The sequence below is a fragment of the Lissotriton vulgaris genome, chromosome 3_1 (genome assembly GCF_964263255.1).
Source record: "Lissotriton vulgaris chromosome 3_1, aLisVul1.2, whole genome shotgun sequence".
Classification (NCBI taxonomy): domain Eukaryota; kingdom Metazoa; phylum Chordata; class Amphibia; order Caudata; family Salamandridae; genus Lissotriton; species Lissotriton vulgaris.
In genome coordinates, this window is record NC_141689.1 from 88,897,993 (window position 1) to 88,919,144 (window position 21,152).

At 47.2% G+C, this 21,152-nt stretch overlaps 1 protein-coding gene across 1 annotated transcript in view; it reads left to right on the plus strand.

Moving 5' to 3' along the window:
- Window positions 1–4,545: 4,545 nt before the first annotated feature.
- The window catches only part of LOC147726007 (V-type proton ATPase subunit B, kidney isoform), a 257,085-nt gene continuing 240,478 nt past the window's right edge, over window positions 4,546–21,152 (plus strand). Inside the window, exon 1 of the mRNA XM_086960126.1 lies at window positions 4,546–4,863. Coding sequence (XP_086816252.1) covers window positions 4,755–4,863 — 109 coding nt within the window. The 5' untranslated portion in view covers window positions 4,546–4,754. The remainder of the gene's footprint in view (window positions 4,864–21,152) is intronic.

The following is a 21,152-nucleotide window of genomic DNA, read 5'->3' on the forward strand; positions in this document are numbered from 1 at the left end:
ACTTCGACATACAAGGGTCGCTCACGTGGCTCGCGAAATCCTCCGGAATTTTCTTGCAAAGCTCCTCACTACCTTTGGGCAAAACTACTACCACTGAAGTCGCCCACATGTTGGGCCGCCAATTGGAGAACCTGACCTTATGGGCCAGGCGGCGCAGGGCACGCCTAAGATCTCCGGGTTCACCTGCTTTGGCAGACAGAGACAGGTGACACTCTGTTAGGCGTAGAAAAGCAGATTTATTAGCTGCAACTAAGCACAGTGGTCCTGTAAGTACACCAGCGGGTAGGTTATCAGGAGACTGCCACTTAATTCCGCGGCGCACAGTCTATTATAGTACACAAGTTTACAATGCCAACTCCCAAAACATACAAAACTGACAAATAGGAATAGTTTGAAAACAAGCTATCGAATGTCTAAAACACACCCTCCTTTCAGACCCTGTTTGCTCCCCTCCCTTCAAGTTAATTAACACTAGTGCCCGTAATTCAATTTGCAGGTGGTAGAACATGTTGAATGCTTCAAAGGACAGTCTATGTAACAGGAGAACACATGAAGAGAATAGCGAAGGTCAGTTAAACAAGATAAAGTCAAAAAGAATGGTGGGACCCAAACGTGGAGTAAGACATGGATTAATCAGTCTAGACATGGATTTACAAAACTTAGGAGACCCTGACATCGGTTTCATAAACATAGGCAGAAGTTACTCTTTAACGGGAAGGACACGTAGCAGCTGAAAAAGCAAAAAAACATTGCGTTCATCACGTCCGCCGTGCTGCCTGAGTGTGGCAACACAAAATGGCGGTTAAATACAAAATGGCGGCTAGATCCGAAGCGAAGTCGAAAACCACGTAACCTCAAATTCAATGCCTAGACTCATGATAGTTACCCTTTGGTGTCTAGACTTGTAGCAGTGTAGCTGTAATTACTAGACCTGTGACGTTGGTGGTGCAGACCTGTATCAGTGAATGTACAACGTCTAGACCGGTAGCAATGCATTGTAATATCTAGACATGTAAACATTTAGACTACAGTACGTAGTCATGCAACTGTATGGCTGTAGCATCGTCATAATTGGACTGTGGTGTTTGGACAGTGGAGATCTAATTTCCAAGTCACAATGTGACTATAGTTTGTGGATGTTTAAACTGGCACACTAGTGCCGAAGCATGCAACAGAGGGGTATTGTGTCAGAAATAGTGACCTTGAAGAACCTGAAACTATAACAAAGGGACAACAGTTTTTAGGTCTCGCTTCGGACAGCATGCTTCAGACAGCGTTCATGTGCTGATGATTGTGATGATCTATTGTTTCCAAAAAAAGACTCCTAAGAAGGGGTTTTTAGCCTCACCAGTACATACCATTGGTGGGCTTTAATGTCACTCTTATTTTCTTCATTTTCATTGGTAAGCATAAGTCTGCGCATGTCAGCTTCACTTCATCTGCATGTTTTGGTTTTCTTCCCTGAAGCATGGACCACATAGTGATTAATGTTCTGGTTAGTGTTCTGCGCTGCTTGTGCTCAGATTGTGGAATTTTTTTGTGAGCGTGTATTGTTTGCTTTTATTTTATTTTTACACGCTCCTGTGCAATGGTATCTCAATTTTTAGCTTTTATACCCCCTCGGTTAGCTTTTTTTGTCTTCGGCTTGCTGCTTCACTTACTCGGTATTTCCAGATTTTACATCAGTAAGCTGTTTTTCTTTGGCCAGTCTTTTCCGAGCCCTTGTAGTATCACCATTTGTTACATTTTTATAAAGTAACATGTTGCATTCACTAAGGTGTGTTTGTTTTTGACTCGTCCTCGTTTTCATGGAAAGCCAACATAAGTTACTTTGGGCCTGATTCACAAAGGAAGTACTAAAGTTAGACTTTTGGTCTGAGTTTAGACCAAAAGTCTAACTTTAGTAGGATTAAAGGTAGACATTTGGTCTAACTTTACTAGTAGTAAAGTTAGACTTTTGATCTAAGTTAGACTTTAGGTCTAAACCTAGGCTTCAGGTCTAAACTTAAACTTCATGTCTAAACTTAGACTTTTGGTCTAGGTTTCCATTTGTGAAACAGGCCCTCTGTTTTTTAATTACACTAATCAGTGCTTGCCTAAATGCATTTGTATGCCTACTGTTCGCATTATTGAGGCAGGTTGTATGCCCTAATAATGTGCCATGCCACACACCATACGATACTATGAAATAACACTCCATAGTATAACATATTATACAGTAACAAACCATGCCATAACATAACATACCAAACATACTCAGGCCTACTGGAATTATGCTTAAGGGAAACACCAAATTTTGTGGCATGATTGTCCAAATATGCAACAAGAAAAGGCAAATGATGTGGCATAATGTGCCACATATTTTGATAGTAGTGCTTAATTATTTTGAAATTGTTACCCATAGTAACACTGTCTGGACAAAGTCTTCACCTCTTAGTACCAGTTCAACAACCCAATACAGAAATAAGCAACTGAAAGATGGCCAGTTTTTCGTTGTGAAGGACCCTCCACTCTACAAGAACGCATCACCACATTTTCAGTAACTTTTGATCCCTTTGAGCTAGAAACAATTTTTTTTTAAATATGCAGATGATTCAGCAGATGGTGGAATGTGTGGCAAATGCAAATCCATAATAATGTGAAGAGAGCAGCAGAATGTAATCATTCCAGTAGCCTTGCCATACCATACAATAATAGGCCATACAATAACATTCCATACAATAACAGCCCATATCATACTAACAAATGACAGATCACACCATACCATACTGTACATTGACAGACCATACCATATCATACTATCCAATAAAGCCCGCCTCACCTTCCATTACCTCTATTCACCCCGGAGCCCTCAAGTCGCTCTCACCTTCTTTTACCTCTACCCACATCTGAACCCTCAAGTCACTCTCACCTCATTTACCTCTACCCACCTTTGAGCCATCAAGTAACCCTCGCCACCATTGAGCGTGGAGTGGAATGGAGGAGCGTCACCCACTAACTAAAATGGCCCCAGAGATAAGAAATAAAATGGAAATAAAGTTAATTTATTACCATTTTACTTTACCTCAACCCGTCCTGAACCGATTGTCAGGACAGGGTGAGGCCTGCTGAGTGACAGTAGCAGGGAGGAGTGGTGGGCTGCCTGTGCACTTAAGTTTAAAGTGCGCATGTCGGCAGGGAAGCCAGAAGAAATCAAAAGTACCTGAATTCGAGACTAGTAGCGATTGGATACTAATAAAACAATTAATCAGTACTTGGTCCATTTTCCAAGAGACAAACATACAGAGAAGAAAGTGAAACTGACATATACTGACCAATTAGAAGCAAGTTAATGAGAGTGATGATGAAGCCATTCAATAATAAGTAATGGGCGGGCCTAATTCATTTTTAGGTGCATTTTTTTTTAACAAAGCGGGTGCTGAATTTGGTTTCTACCGCTCCTTTTTTCCTGTCCTTGACAGCTATCTAGCTGGCTTGGAGCTAGAACATGCCTGACCTTGGAAAAGAGCGGGAAAAGAGACAATAAAGAGGTGGATCGGAACAACCAGAAGGTCTCCACCAGAACGACTGCAACCAGGAGCACCAAGGTGAGGGCCGGAACAGGACCAGGAGGAGGGGGGGAGTTGAACGTGGAAGATCAAGATCAGGACCATGAGAGCCGGTACCAGTAGGGCCAAGACCAGGAGGACTGGAGCGAGGACCAAGAGAGCCAAGTGCAGGACCAGGACCAGGAGTTAGTTAACTACGACCTAGGGGTTTAATACCAAGAGAATCAGAACCAGAAGAGACAGTATGAGGAGAATTGGATCCAGGGGCCACAAATACGAAGACCAAGAGGAACAGGATAAGAGGATTAGGAAAGGCGATCCAGAAGTGTCCGTAACATGGACCAGAACCAAGAGGAGGAGGCGGCAGAGGACCCGGATCAAGGGGAGGAGTAGGAAATCGGAGAAGAGGGCCATGGTGAGGTGAAGTTACATACGCTGGACACCATGGTAATGTCATGTGTGTCTGTTTTATACCCACAGCTCTTCTTCCTGAGGTCAATCTGATTATATGACATGTATTAAGGCACACTCTAGTTCCAGAGGGCAATGTCTATTATTAAACACTTCTTAGTTATGTGTCTTAGACCATGTCCCGCTACATGACCCCACCGCCATTTTCATTCCACTTGAAGCACTGCTCCCACATTCTAGCTGGCAGATGAGGGTGGGTGCGGCTGTGGCAGGCGAGCGAGGCTCAGGTGCTAGAGGCATGCCAGCGTGGCTAGCAATCTATTCAAGAAAAACACCTCACTACACATTAATGCCACAACCAGTGCATCTAAATGGGCAGTGAGTATCATAAGGCGCAGGCAGGTTACATTTAGCCCTGAGATACAGCACCAGTGTCTAGAGGTACTGGCAGGAGCTGCAGCATAAGTGATACAGTGTGTGAGGTTTGTCAGTGAAAGCGGAACTTTTCCAGCCCGTATGCAGGGGGAATTCCAGTGTTCAGAGCTCAGCCACAAGGCACTGTACTAAGCAGAGAAACAGCCCTGGCGAGAGCCTGTTTACAGTCAACAGGAGCTGCGTCCCAGCGAGGGCCGCGCCTGAAGGTCGCAGAGCCGGAGCAGGGCGGCCACGTTTGGCTCGGATCAGACAGCACTGTACCTGGGAGATGAGTGCTCCTCCCCTGCCCTCCCTCCCACCATCACCATCTATAAACCCCTCAGCAGACAGGTGCCCGGGTTTCACTCCCAGGCTCTGACCATGGCAACCAAGGTCGACATTCGGATGAGCGGGCACCAGGCCAACATGGCGGCCGCGAAAGAGCACCTGCTGGCTGTGACCAGGGACTACATCTCCAGCCCCCGGCTGAGTGAGTACACTCTCGGACCCGTGGCCCTCCGAGGCTGCTGCAGTGGGCTCCGTGCGCGCGCCTTCCCTCTGATGGATGCGAGAGCAATGTCTGTCTGAAGATGGCCACCAAGGCGCCTTCATTGTAGGCTCACTTGGGCCTCATTCTGTTATAGTCGTTCCTTGTGTGTCATGCTCGTGCCCGCCACCAAAGTACTGGTCTGTGTATCCCACCGCCGGGCATTTCCCCGGAGGGTGAGAGCCAGTGCAGACTAGGTTTTGAGGACTGAGGACAGAGGGCTGCTGGTTGCGCCTCCGCCACTTTCTCCATCACCAGAGGCTGAGAGGGTATCTCAGACGAGAGAGAAGACAGAGATAAGAGGGGAGAGAGGTGGAGAGAGACATGAGAGAGGAAGAAAGGAGCTGGGCAGGTTTGAATCATTTTTAAGTTCCCAGTCAGGCCCTGCCTAGAACCCCCATAGAAACCAGACACTACTGGGCTATAATAGTGGCAGTGTTGAACCACGGTCAGCCCAGTACCGGGGCACACTCAAAATAATAGTGGGCCTTAGTGAACAGTACTGAGCTAGAGCAGAGACAGCCTGGGGTTGTAGTAAACCATATTTCACCCAAATTAAGATGTCACAGAACCACATTGGAGTGTTGAAGGATTAGTGACAGACGTTTGTATTTTGTAATGATTGTGTACCTATGTATAATATGTACTACACTCGCCTCCCAATGACAGGTGATTAATTAGCTAGGTCAATGGTATCAATTTCATTGGCCCATAGGAAAAAGTGGCTCAGAGACCCTGCCACAGCCATCTTCAAGTTACGCACAGATGCGCTAGCCCACAGAGTCTTCTTGGTGGCTAGCAAACTAAACACATGCCGAGATACCGTCTCTTTGCTGCTCTTAAAGTGTGAGTTACTCACGTTGGGGCAATGAGTCACTGAGTCAGCAATGCCTTACTCTTTGTATACTTGAAATACTGGTCAGTTTGAGATAGCTTCCAGGCACTGATTTGGTGTGAGTCTCCAGTGATGGACACAGTCTCACTGATTTGGTGTGACTGAGTCTCCAGTGATGGACACAGCCTCACTGATTTGGTGTGAGTCTCCAGTGATGGACACAGCCTCCCTGATTTGGTGTAAGTCTCCAGTGATGAACACAGCCTCACTGATTTGGTGTGAGTCTCCAGTGATGGACACAGCCTCGCTGATTTGGTGTGAGTCTCCAGTGATGAACACTTTGGATGTGTGTCTCCTACCCTTTCCAGGGTCTCTGTCCTTCAGCGTGCATATCCTACTGTCTCTCATTTGTTGTGACTTGTCCACTTTTGAAAAGTGTCTCAGTTGCTTCACAGTAGAGTTTCATCCATTTAATGTGAGTCTCTCTCATTAGAGTGCAAGCTACCACTTGGTATAATCAAGGTTTACATCTAGGAAGCATCGATTTCATTTAAATTCTAGATTTTGATAGCTAACCCAGTGTTTGGCTGGTCATTCGGGCAAACAAGACACTGCCAGACGCATCAACTTGCAGGGTCACTGTGAGGGCCTTTTTTTTTTTTGGTCCCTTTGGACTGCGACAGGATTGGAGAAAAAAAACAGCACACACTGGCCCTTTCAAGCAGACGAATCAGCAGTTCCAGACTGCCCAAAAGTCCAGTCCAACACTGGGCAAACTCATGCATTGCACTATTCTGTCACAATTCATTGACATTTCTGGAGAGGTCGCGCACGCCCTCTGACACACCAGTTTCTTGAGGATTGCCAGTGTTGTGTGTGTCTAAAGTAAACACTGCCTGCACACCGTGCATTGACGCCATGTTGGAAGAACTTTGCCAAGGTCATCAGACGCATTAGAAAATGCCCTTGTTTTTTTCTTAGTGACACAACAACTACCTTTTATCTGATGCATGCTCATGCTTCCATGGACATCGCTCCCCGTTGAGAACATTTCTTTGTTTACTATTTTTTTTCACGTGTGTTTCTAATGATATGCACCTCACACACTGAATTGACATGTCAGTCTGAAGAAGTACACTATGCACTCATACTGGGATATCACCTATGCGGGCCCTAAGGTATGTGTTTCGTTTCCAGGGGCTCAAGGAGCAGATAGGAACAGCATCTGCTGCCTACACTCCAGGTCTCCGTCGCTTCCTTATCGCAGGCCATGCCCTACAGGTGAGCGTAATGAAGAGCCTTGTGGTTGGTCAGTGGTGGGCCTGTGGATCTATAGAGAGAACTGGGCTGCAGGGAATCCTAAAGAGGCGCTCTTCTCACTGTCTGGCAGACTGAGCCACCTGGGCATAGGCTTGGCAGCTTGGTGTGGTGACCCAGCCTATCTGTCCACTTACTGCCCCAGAGTCTGAAGTGCTGTCTTGGCATTTCATCCAGGGTCCCACCATCCCCCAGGGTATTCAGCAGGACAAGTGTGTCACTCGAGGTGAGGGACGCCAGTCCCCTTGGAGGCTTTTTCGCTCTGTATGATCACTCGCCTGACCAGCTGACTCCTCCCTCCAGAACATTCACCCAAGCAGATTTCAGACGCACCCAGTCACCCACCTGGTGAGCATGTCAGAGTCCCTGCTCACACCACCACTCAGCTCTGATTAGTGCCATGACCCCTATAGACTATGTCTGCCCTGCCACCAGTCAAAGTAAGCTTGCCCAAAGCCATGCTCCTAATCGTGAGAAGCAACCTTAGCATATTCATTGGAATGCTGAGCAAGGCACAGCCAATCATATTCCCTAAACTTCAGTCATTACCAGTTGGTATTGGACTGATCTGGAATATCTCTCAGCACCCAGCGTGTTTCAAACTCTGGCAATGAACAGAAGTATCTCCGCTGATTTATGTGCTAATAGCATTACTGACATGTAGCCTTTCAATAACACAAGCTAGTGTTCCTGTTCTTGGTGTGCACCCTCACCTTTGTCTTGGCCTATAGGGCAGGTGAGCACCAATAACCGGTGTTATCGACTGGCTGTGTAGTTGCGGATGCTCTAGTGAGTGGTAAACTCCGCTCTGTCCCTTGTAGACATGAGCAAGGTGTAGTGGCTGACACTGTGCCATGCCACACCTGCTGGTGTGACTACCACCTGCACTGTGTAGTACCGCGTGCTAAGACCCTGCTTGCTGGATACATGGCTGGCAGGGGAAGCGGGGGAGCTGACTCTCCTAAAGGTGCATTGTCTACTGAAGCCATGAGTGACAAGGACTGCTGGTATTACTGGTAATGCATCGGGTACATATCTGGTAGGGGCAGCATGTGCTGACTGGCCCTGGAATGGTGTCAGGGACATGACGGTCACGGACAGTACACCATGGTTGGCACTGGGTGTAATGCCCGTCCTGTGACTCCATAGGGAATATGGGGTGGAAGGCACAGGCAGTGATGCCATATCGCATAGGCAGTATGGTGTGGATGGCAATACTTCTTATGTGCTACCCTCTTGATACATCGAAGATTGACCCTACCTGTTATGCCCTGCCTGGCAGGCACAGTCAATAGATGGATACATGGTTGGCATTGACAGTTTGAGGTAGCTTTAGGTACTATCAGTGCTGCTTTATCCGCTGTTTACTTGAGATAATGGTCAGTGTGAGATAGCGTCCAGACACCGAGTCAGCGATGCCTTCCCCTCTGTATACTTGAGAGACTGGTCAGTGTGCGATAGCTTCCAGACACCGTCAGTGATGACTTACACTCTGCATACTTGAGATAATGGTCAGTGTGAGATAGCGTCCATACACCGAGTTAGTGACGCTTTACTCTCTGTATACTTGAGGGACTCGTCAGTGTGAAATAGCATCCCAGACAACGAGTCAACGATGCCTTCCCCTCTGTATACTTGAGAGACTGGTCAGTGTGCGATAGCTTCCAGACACCGTCACTGATGCCTTACACTCTGCATACTTTAGAGACTGGTCAGTGTGAGGTAACTTCCTGGCCCGGAGTCAGCAATGTCTTACGCTCTGTATACTTGAGATACTGGTCGGTTTGAGATAACTTCAAGGCACTGAGTCAGCAATGCCTTACCCACTATATACTTGAGATACTGGTCAGATTGAGATAGCTTACAGGTACTAGTCATCGATGCCTTACCCTTTGTATACTTATCACACTGGTCAGTTTGAGATAGCTCACAGGTACCAGTCATCGATGCCTTACCCTTTGTATACTTGTGATAATGGTCAGTGTGAGATAGCGTCCAAACACCGAGCTAGTGACGCTTTACTCTCTGTACAATTGAGGGACTGGTCAGTGTGAGATAGCATCCAGTCACCGAGTCAGAGATGCCTTCCCCTCTGTATACTTGAGATACAGGTCAGTTTGAGGTAGCTTCCAGGCACTGAGTCAGCGATGCCTTACACTCTGCATACTTCAGATGCTGGTCAGTGTGTGATAGCTTCCTGGCCCAGAGTCATTGATGCCTTACACTCTGCATACTTGAGATACTGGTCAGTGTGCGATAGCTTCCTGGCCTGGAGTAATTGATGCCTCACTCTTGTATACTTGAGATGCTGGTCAGTGTGTGATAGCTTCCTGGCCCGGAGTCACTGATGCCTTACTCTCTGGGAATGCTTTCAAAGAGCTTAGTCCCAGCAGCCGAAGTCATACAGATGGGTCAGATATAAATGACTTGAGGTGAACGGCCATCGAGGACAGCAGACAGCAGACAGCTTGCCATTTTATCGCTCCAGCGCTCTACCGACGCCGTGAGGGAAACGGCCAGCGCTACCAGCGCTCAGCTCCATAGCGCTCCAGCGCCGTCCACACTACAACTCCCAGGTGCCCCGGCGGCGGAAGTGACGCCGCACGAGCGCCCGGAGGCGCTTGAAAGAACGGAGCGCCCAGAGCTCCGGCGGGACATTTCCACAAGCCGTGAGGTGAACGGCCATCGAGGACAGCAGACAGCAGACAGCTTGCCATTTTAGCGCTCCAGCGCTCTACCGACGCCGTGAGGGAAACGGCCAGCGCTACCAGCGCTCAGCTCCATAGCGCTCCAGCGCCGTCCACACTACAACTCCCAGGTGCCCCGGCGGCGGAAGTGACGCCGCACGAGCGCCCGGAGGCGCTTGAAAGAACGGAGCGCCCAGAGCTCCGGCGGGACATTTCCACAAGCCGTGAGGTGAACGGCCATCGAGGACAGCAGACAGCAGACAGCTTGCCATTTTAGCGCTCCAGCGCTCTACCGACGCCGTGAGGGAAACGGCCAGCGCTACCAGCGCTCAGCTCCATAGCGCTCCAGCGCCGTCCACACTACAACTCCCAGGTGCCCCGGCGGCGGAAGTGACGCCGCACGAGCGCCCGGAGGCGCTTGAAAGAACGGAACGCCCCTCGCCCCGGCGAGTCGCGCGCGGGAGCGCCCGGGCGAAGCCCGGGCCAAGGGCGGGCCCGTTTCAGCCCGTTCCAGACAGATCCAGGCAGGGCAGGGCCCCCCCCCTTTGGTCCAGTCCGTACCCGCTTGACGACCATCTCTTCAGTTAAAGGTACTCTTTGGCTCAGTGATTGTGATTCCTTTGGTCCACTGCCTCTGTGCCTGCCTATCCGCACTATGTCAGTAACAAGGGGATCCAGAAGTAAGACTGCACTTAGAACTGCTCAGTTCATAGGTCCTATCGACAAATTTATTTCCACTACCACTGAGGCTATCAATTTAAACATTTCCCTTTTGGAGCGCAGGGTTTCCCAGGACCTTGCGTTTGCTAGGAGATCCTCCCTGGGTCTCATAACTACAGCCTTAACCCCAGCCCCAGCAGTAACATCCATTCCCAGCCTTTCTCAACCTGCAAATGTTACAGCACAATTACATTACATTCCGAATGCCGTAGATTTATCGGCCACAAACTTGTCATTAGGTCTGGATTCTATTGAGAACCTTGAGATCACCCGGATTTAGAGCGGATTGTAGTTGACGACCAGTCTCAAGGTACTCATTCTATGGGGGCGAGAGAAGGCGCCATTCCCAAGCAGTCAATACCTACAAATAAAGGGAATAAGGCCAACCAACATCCGAAAAATAAGAAAAAGAAAGGGACTACTACAGCACCAGCCATGAATATACCTACCGGCACAAACTCTACATCATCTGTCTCGCTTAATTTACATAGCACTTCTAATGGTATTGTCCAGGGGGGTGCACCTGGTCCGTCTGATTTTGATAATATCCAGTTGTTTGAAAGACTCAGGGACTTGTTTAAACAACAACTCCTGCCCCTGGAATGGAGTATCATGGCCATTGAGAAACAGCTTGCCATACTTATTGATAAATCTTCCAACCATCCAAGGGCAGGTGCAGCTAAATCTGGGGTGGTTACACCTGTGGTTTCAGCTGTGGTGTCCTGTCCGGGGGTCCCTTCAGCTAAGACTAACATAGATAAACCATCTGTTAATACAGTTATGTTTAATACCAAATCTATAATAAAGGATCCTACAATTTTAACATTGTCTAATTCTAACACCTGTACTAACTGCTCCAAATCTAAGCCGAAAGACAAATCAATACCCCAGACACCGTCATCTAGTCAGCAAATTCTTGCTGTCCAGACCCCACAAGTTACTTCCAATGAAGCTAATCGTACCCTTACTAATGAGCCTTTACAGCAATCTACCAGCAACAAAAAGGCCCCCAAAGCTAATTCTCATGCAGACAAAAAGAGGCCTAGACCTAAACGCCCTTTTCAATTGGCCCCAGAGGTATCTCCATTTACGGCAATTTTAACAGGAGTACCGGAACTTCCAGAGGGAACTGATGAACCCCACTGGTCCCTCCGGAATAAAATTCTGCAATGGCTTTGTATCCATAGGCCTCTGAAGCCCCCATTCACCTGTAGAATATCCTCGGTACGTAGGGTTTCTTGGGTGGGTAAGATCCCCAAGAGCATTCAAGGGGATTGTGTCATCATTACATGCGAGGATGCCTCTACTGTGAATCACATATGTTCATGGCCTGACCTAGAGAAGAAGGGAGGAATCGATACCCATCGACTCTCCTTTTTCTATCCCCCTACTTCTAATTACCACTATCCAATTCCACCGCCAAATTGGCCTTTGAACCAAGAACATCAATGGGACTATGGCGACCCATGGCACACTCAACAGTTTAGAGGTAGGGATTGGGTACCTCGTCCCTGGTATCCCAATAACAACCGTTTTGCGGATGGCGGGTGGCAGGGCATCCAAACCACTAACAGATTTGACTGCCTGGAGATGGTTGATTGACTTTATGTCAATAAAACCCCAACTGTCTACAGGCGGTCGGTATCCGATGTGGTTGTGCAATCTGACCCCGTCAGCCCTAAGTCTGCTCCCATAGTGGCCCCTGTGTTTTCTAGTGGTCACATGGTTTTACATAAGACTACAGCATCCGAAAGTTCTTCTATCCAATCACCCCCCTTTTGTCCCCACCCTTTTAACACCCAATCCCCCGCTTGTCAGGTAGTAACAGGACCCTTGAAGATACCAGCTCATGTAACTAAGCCTGGTGACCTTATTTTGTTATCATGGAATATTGCTGGTATCGCAGGGAAACTAAATACCCCTTTTTGGTCTAGATTCATAGGAGAAGGGTTTGATATAGTCCTCCTCCAGGAGACCTGGAGTCAGGAAGATATCAACGTAGAAGGTTATTCCTCCTATTGCCTTAATGCCACCAAATCCAATTCTGGCAGGGCAAAGGGGGGTCTTTTGATTCTCCTTTCCAACAGACTGGAATCCTACAAAGTTAGAAGTAGCTCAAATGTGGGAGCCTACAGCCAGGTATTAAGGATTGCATGTGCTAAGGGTAAGGACCTGGTTCTTGTTAACTTTTATAACAACATCTTTGATGCCTCCAGAGGGAACATCTTGTACCCCCTGGAAAAAGAAATTGCCAAGGCTATAGGCATTTCTAATAAGCAGCTAGACATCTTATGGGCTGGTGACTTTAATTTGCAGCCATGCCAGCTATCCAAGGGTAACCCCTGCGGTTTTGGTGTGGAGTCGGATAATTTTAATGGGGGTATAGGAAGGAGTGAGGATTCTCCCCACTTCCCGCACTGCCATTACGGCTCCACCTTAAATAACCTGCTACTAAAACTAGATTTATCCCTATTAAATTGCAACAAAAATAAGCAGAATGCCAGTTGCCCCACTTTTACAGGGAGGAAAGCTGGGACTTTTATCGATCACATCTTGTTCTCAAGTCATGGGGACTATTCAAGCTTGTATGTGAGAGAGGAAGGTCTTAGCGATCACAACAGTATTTGCGTCACCCTTCCTCTAAGGGGTGTCACACAAAGAACTGGGGAAACCTGTACCACGATATAGTGTCCCAACGGCCCAATGGTCCGAGAATCAAGTGGACGGGGGTCAATTCTGTGGCTAAACAAAGGGAGGTAGTAGTCAGCTGTAAAATTGATATTAGCTATTGCCTTAATGATGTTGTTAACCACGACCTTCTGATATCTCAATTTATTAATATCAATACCATCATTGAGGGTATTTTTACTAAAAAACCCTCAGCTAACAAAACGACAAAACTGGGATGGTTTGATAAGCCTTGTATTGTAACCTTACGGGAACTAAAACGAGTTTTAGGGCTCAAACCCCGTGATGGCATTAGCATCAAAGAAGCAAGGGTTAATTACAAACTGGCTATCTCTAACAGGAAAAAGGTATTACAGAGAGAAGCTTGGGATAAATTGAATGAAGCTGTTGAGACAAAAAATAGTAAACTCTACTGGGAAATAGTCAACAGTCCATTCTTAAATTCGGAAGGCGTCCCAGAAATTACTTCTTATGTTGCTTGCGAGGACTGGGTCTCTCATTTCACCAATATTTTTAACCCAGAAAAGGTATCACTGACCCTACCTCTTGTTGATTTGCCAATGTGGGCACCTATACCTTTGGAAATTACGCTGCAAGAGGGACTAGAAGGCCTTGCTAATAGCAAGGGGGGGAAGGTCCCGGGACCTGATGGGGTGCCCATGGATCTATTAAAAACAGAACCTAACCTGTGGGCCCCCATTTTGGTTAGGACCTTCAATTGCGCAGCAGAAGGTAATTTCCCTCCCTCTTGGGGTCAATCGGTTATTGTCCCCTTACATAAAAAAGGCAGCAAATCTGAGGCCTCCAACTATCGGCCAATTTCTTTATTGGATGCCTCAGTAAAGGTTATGAGCAGAATTCTGCTCAAACGATTAGAAACTTGGGCAGAAGATATGAGTATTTTAACTAAAGTGCAATACGGCTTCAGGAAGGGGATGGGTACCTTGGAGCAATGCGTGAACTTGGATCTTTTAATTAATAAATACACTGTGGCCAAAAAAGGTAATTTATTTTTATGTTTTGCTGATCTGAGCAGCGCATTTGATTTAGTTGATCATGGCATTTTATGGCAGGTTTTACTGGAGTTAGGAGCGCCGAAAGAAATAGTACATTTCCTGGCTAGGCTTTACCAGAAACTTTCTTGTAAAGTCCGATATGGTAGACATGGCGAATGCACACCATTTTTCAAGGTATCTAGGGGCATCCGCCAAGGATGCGTACTAGCTCCTCTTTTATTTTCTCTTTTCATTAACTGTGTAGATCGCACCTTGGCCACCATATCAGCAGACGCCCCGCAGATTGGAGGCAATTCTGTCTCAATCTTACTTTATGCGGATGACGCAGTACTTTTATCACGCACTCAGATAGGCTTACAACGTCTCATTGATGGTTTTATGTTGTTTATACAAAAAAGGAGACTCTGTGTAAACAAATCCAAGACCTATGTTATGTTGTGCGGTGAGTCAGTCAATAAACTAAAGCCCAACTTCTATCTAGACAGCGACAAAATGTTACAAGTTAAAACATTCTGTTATTTAGGAATCACCTATGCCAATGATGGATCCTGGAAATCAGAGCTTGAAAATGCTAGGTTGAAAATGACTCGTTGTACCAGTAGTGTTTTTCGCTTCTCTTCTAAGCTTGGTTCGAGAAGTATTCGTGACATGATTAACATCTACAATATTCGTTGTGTTCCCTCGGCATTGTATGGGGCTGGAGTGTGGGGCCACACAGATGGCACCCTCCTCCAAAAAGAGGAGAACAAGTTCCTAAGAAAAGTGCTATGTGTTCCCCACTCCGCCTCCATTCAATTAATTCATGACGAGGTTGGGGTCGAGTTTATCTCGGACTTAGCAGCCGTTCGTCCACTCTTATTGTGGCGTTCTATTTGGGCTAAGCCCGAAACTCGATTCACTCAAGAAATTATTCTTGATTGTATAGGCCTGGACTTTTCTTTACGTATTCTTTGGCTGAAATACATTAATTTTTGGTTTAAGACTCTGTTTGATATTGACGTTCTTACTGACCCCGAACTCGCGGTAGAAATACCCAAAAAAGAGATTGAACAAACTTTCTTGATGTATAAAAAGAAAGGGCGAGATGAGGCATATGGCAAGTTAACTACCGTAAAGTTCTATAGAGAACTTAACTTGCCATCGGGGTTTCAAGCATATCTCTTACATGTCAGCCGCCCATCTCATCAATATGTTTTAACTCGCGTCAGGTTGGGCATTGCACACCATCTTGTTGCGTTCCCAGTACAGAAACAGAAATCTGACACCCCCTGCCCTTGTGACAATGTTTCACGCCAGAGTTGCTGCCATTTCCTACTTTTTTGTAAATTTTATCATTTTCTAAGATTAAGGTACTTAAAACCTATATTTATTAAATACAATATACGGTCTTTTAAGAACGCCCTTGTGTTATTATCAGCTTTAGAAAATGTGGACATATGTTTTTTTGTTGCCATCTATATTTTGAAATGTACAGCTGCCAGGAAAAGTATTGTATTGCCATGATCTTCACATTCCTGTCTGAACTTTTCAAAACGTACAGCTGCCAGGGTGAGCACTTTTTTGGTAGTGTTCAATTTATCTTTAACCCTGTCTGTACATGTTTTCTTTTCTTGACTTTTTTATACTTCTATCATACAGCTGCCAGGATATATTTAGTGCTGCTATAATTCTATACTTTCCTGTCTGTATCAACAAATTTTAAATCAAAATTTTTATGTCCCATGATTAGGCGGGGGTTTGTTGTTCAACGTACAGCTGCCAGGATTAATATTTTGTGCTAATTTATTTACTCCTGTCTGTACGATTTTAACTGTTAACTTCTATTCCTTTTTGCCATTTTTATGTGTTTTTTTTAATTACGATCCAATATAAACGCTTGTTAGTATGTGTCCTATCTTCACATGAATTTTCTCGGATTTCCGTATAAATTTTGTATTTTCTAAATTTTTAATGTAATGGATTGATTTCATGTTTTGCTTGTATGATTTGTTTACAAATCGAATAAAAGCTTTGAAACTGAAACTGCCTTACTCTCTGCATACTTGAGATGCTGGTCAATGTGAAATAGCTTCCTGGCCCGGAGTCATCGATGCCTTACACTCTGCATACTTGAGATGCTGGTCAGTGTGCGATAGCTTCCTGGCCCGGAGTCACTGATGCCTGACTCTCTGTATACTTGAGATGCTGGTCAGTGTGAGGTAGCTTCCAGGCACCGCCAGAGTCAATGATACCTTGCCTTCTCTATACTTTAGAGACTCGTCGGTGTGAGATAGCTTCCAGGCATTGAGTCATTGATGCCTTACTCTCTGTATACTTGAGATACTGGTCAGTGTGCGATAGCTTCCTGGCCCGGAGTCACTGATGCCTTACACTCTGCATACTTGGGATGCTTTTCAATGTGAGATAGGTTCCAGGCATTGAGTCAGCGATGCCTTACTCTCTGTATACTTGAGATGCTGGTCAATGTGAGATAGGTTCCAGGCATTGAGTCAGCGATGCCTTACTCTCTGTATACTTGAGATGCTGGTCAGTGTGCGATAGCTTCCTGGCACCGTCAGTGATGCCTTACTCTCTGTATACATGAGATACTGGTCAGTGTGCGATAGCTTCCTGGCCCGGAGTCTTCAATGCCTTACTCTCTGTATACTTGAGATACAGGTCAGTGTGCGATAGCTTCCTGGTCCGGAGTCATTGATGCCTGTGAGAAGGTGGCCTGATATGCAGTGGTCACTATTCTAGTGCCCACTATGTATCAGTCCAGCAACCCTTATTGATGATTGGTTGTAAGTCAACCTTATAGACCAGCTATCCTAGTAGCATGGATACGAGCAGTCTAAGGCTAAAGACTCGAGAGGGCGTGTTAAGCCAGCTGTTTACCACACATATACCCCTTGAATACCCAGTGAAAGGACACCACACAAGTGTTATGAAAATAAACAGTTATTTATTAAAGATCACAACAGCCCTGTACTCTTTATGAGGACAGGGTACTAAGCACAAACCAAAACTCTTACAAAAATACTTAAGTTAGCACAGTATATACAAATGCCCGAGGGGCACGGAAAACCATATACTCTAAAAGTGGAATGTGAAATTCCTAGCAGGTAAGTACAGTACTAATAGCTTTTGGAATCGCTAGGACTTGACTAGGGAATCGTTAGATTACGACTAGGAGGCCTAGGGGACTCGGGTGCAGTGTGTGCACTCTCACGCGAGATGCGGACAAAAGTCTATGGTAGCTAGGAAATAGAAAGTTAGTGTTCTCGGGCGAACCCGACCTGGTAGGGAGAAAACGAAAGTAGATTCTGACCCTTGGATAGTGAGGCTATGCTGGGGCACCGAAATGCCGAAGTTACCTAGCCCAGGGGCTGCAGCTGCATAGGTCTGCAAAGACGTCGGGAATCCTCGTAGACGGACCAGGAGCCGGAAGAAAAGATGCTGGCCGGTGACCAGTGAAGAAAGTTCAGTTGGATCCAAGCCTGGATCTCGAAGATAGATGACACCTGAAAGCAGAGGGGACCAAGTTCGAGACTACTAGCCAGTAGTCAGTGGGCACCAGGAGGGCACCGGATGGTAGCCACCTCGACAAGGTGAGTGGGTGACGCTTGAGCTCGAAGATCTCACGGACCAGGAGGCGTTGTCGGCGACCAGGATGGAGGATCGAGCTGTCCCACGAAGATAGAAGCTGTCGGCGTCGCTGGACCCAGGATTGGGCAACAAAGCCTTGGCAAATTCAAGCCCACGCGGTGGACCTAAAATGGCGTCTGGAGTGGACCAGGAGGGTCCGGGGTGCCTCTCTTCAAGAAGGAAGCAAGGGCCAGTCTGGAGCAACCAGACCAGCAGTCGTGAAGTCGTCGGGCGTCGTTCAGAAGGCCACAAGCCAGCCGGCTAGTAGCCAAACAACGCGGTGCACAGCAAACAGCAGAAGGGCCCCACGCCGATCGTGGAGATGCAAGGAGGCTGGCCTTGGGTGCTGGAGCTGCGCAGGGTCGGGGCTTCTCGGACCCCAAAGCACTCACCAGTGGAGGACACGGTGGGCTTGCAGTAAAGATGTCGTGCAGTCTTGGCGATCGTCGGTCCCTTGAGGTCTCGTCGCACTCACGGTTCTCAGCTTGGCTGTAGAGGTGAGTAGAGGTCAGAGGTGCCAGGGAAGCCGGGTCTCGTCGAGCTGGGTCGTCGGATTCGTGATGAAGGACTTGCAGCAGACCGCAGTGTTCTTTAGGATGGTGCCTGCGGATGCAGGGTGACTACTCCTTAGCCACAAGGGAGAATCTTGAAGAAGAAATCGTGAAGTCCTTTCGAAGAAAGTGGTATCTTGATTCCAAAGATGATCTAATTTGAACAGGGGGCCCGCTCCTATCTTTATACTAAAAAAGGGGGCTGACCCGGTGACTAGGTCCTGCCTATGGGTGGGACCAGGAGGGGGGTGGTTACACCCCTCTCCCCTGCCGGACTTCCCCAGGCCAGGGGCTGGTGTGCCCCTGGAACTGGTTCTGACTGGCCTATGCGTAGTGAGCACCGGGGTGCCACTCAGCAGTCACCTTCCTGAAAAGCCCTGCCTACCCAGGATACACAAAACCATGTCTGGGACGGTGCTAGCACCGCCCCGGACAGGAAACCCTTTGTCCAGGCCTCCCTCGCTGGAAGGACTCCCAGCAGCAGGAGGTCAGACTCGTGTCTGTGGTGGCAGCATCCATTTTGTGGAGCTGAGGCTTCAGTTAACTTTAACCGGGGTTCACAGTTACATACATGTCGTGTCCCTCTAGAAGGGTGGAATGCTAACCCCGTCGCCAGAATTGGCGAGGGGTTAGTATTCCAATTCGTATGACACCTTACTCGACATGTTTTGATAAAGCAATACCAAAGTTAGCATTTAACCGCGAGGATTATAATGCACTTAAGAGTATATGGTATGCGATATCATGGAACAGCTATTAGGACTTGGTTCCGCAAGCTGCAGACAGGCTCAGCTCATGCCAGAGCACCATCTCGCACGATTCCAAGCACTCTGCCTTCAGGATTGTCAAGGCCTGCCATAGGAGTGACTGATAGGAATCTGTGTGTCCATTTTAGGGTTAGGTATAGGTATACTACACCTACAGCAAAGGGTGATTACACGACTTTGCCCCAGCTGTCATGCAGCCAGTTGTGTCAAATTTAGGAGGCCAGCCAGGGGTGGCATAATACATGCTGCAGCCCCTGGCAGCCCTGGGTACACCTATGCCCTGAGTTACAGGGTCTGATAAGGTGGCCCAGTACCAATTGGTAGATGCACCTAGGGTACATGAGGTAATTTAGAAAGAGAACAGCCAGGCTGTGGGTCTGATTGGCAGGCCCACAGCCAGAGAAAGTCGTAAACCAGTGAAACAAAAGCAAAAAATCTGGGTGATCATAGGATTGCAGACCCTACTCTCCTACAATGCCTTACTCTCTTTATACTTGAGATGCTGGTCAGTGTGAGATAGCTTCCTGGCCCGGAGTCACTGATGTCTTACTCTTGTATACTTGAGATACTGGTCAGTGTGAGATAGCTTCCTGGCCCGGAGTCACTGATGCCTTACACTCTGCATACTTGAGATACTGGTCAATGTGAGATAGGTTCCAGGCATTGAGTCAGCGATGCCTTACTCTCTGTATACTTGAGATGCTGGTAAATGTGAGATAGGTTCCAGGCATTGAGTCAGCGATGCCTTACTCTCTGTATACTTGAGATGCTGGTCAGTGTGCTATAGCTTCCTGGCACCGTCATTGATGCCTTACTCTCTGTATACTTGAGATACTGGTCAGTGTGCGATAGCTTCCTGGCCCGGAGTTATCGATGCCTTACTCTCTGTATACTTGAGATACAGGTCAGTGTGCGATAGCTTCCTGGCCGGGAGTCATCGATGCCTTACTCTCTTTATAATTGAGATGCTGGTCAGTGTGCGATAGCTTCCTGGCCCGGAGTCACTGATGCCTTACACTCTACATACTTGAGATATTGGTCAGTGTGCGAAAGCTTCCTGGTCCGGAGGCATCGATGCCTTACACTCTTTATACTTGAGATGCTGGTCAATGTGAGATTGCTTCCAGGCATTGAGTCATTGATGCCTTACTCTCTGTATACTTGAGATACTGGTCGGTGTGCGATAGCTTCCTGGCCCGGAGTCATCGATGCCTTACTCTCTGTATACTTGAGATACAAGTCAGTGTGCGATAGCTTCCTGGCCGGGAGTCATCGATGCCTTACTCTCTTTATAATTGAGATGCTGGTCAGTGTGCAATAGCTTCCTGGCCCGGAGTCACTGATGCCTTACACTCTACATACTTGAGATATTGGTCAGTGTGCGATAGCATTCTGGTCCGGAGTCATCGATGTCTTACACTCTTTATACTTGAGATGCTGGTCAATGTGAGATAGGTTTCAGACACTGAGTCATTGTTGCCTTACTCTCTGTATACTTGAGATGAGATGCTGGTCGGTGTACGATAGCTTCCCGGCCCGGAGTCATTGTTGCCTTACTCTCTGTATACTTGAGATGCTGGTCAGTGTGCAATAGCTTCCTGGCCCGGAGTCATCGTTGCCTTACTCTCTGTATACTTGAGATACTGGTCAGTGTGCGATAGCTTCCTGGCCCGGAGTCATCGATGCCTTACTCTCAGTATACTTGAGATACAGGTCAGTGTGCGATAGCTTCCTGGCCGGGAGTCATCGATGCCTTACTCTCTTTATAATTGAGATGCTGGTCAGTGTGCGATAGCTTCCTGGCCCGGAGTCACTGATGCCTTACACTCTACATACTTGAGATATTGGTCAGTGTGCGATAGCATTCTGGTCCGGAGTCATCGATGTCTTACACTCTTTATACTTGAGATGCTGGTCAATGTGAGATAGGTTTCAGACACTGAGTCATCGTTGCCTTACTCTCTGTATACTTGAGATGAGATGCTGGTCGGTGTGCGATAGCTTCCTGGCCCGGAGTCATCGTT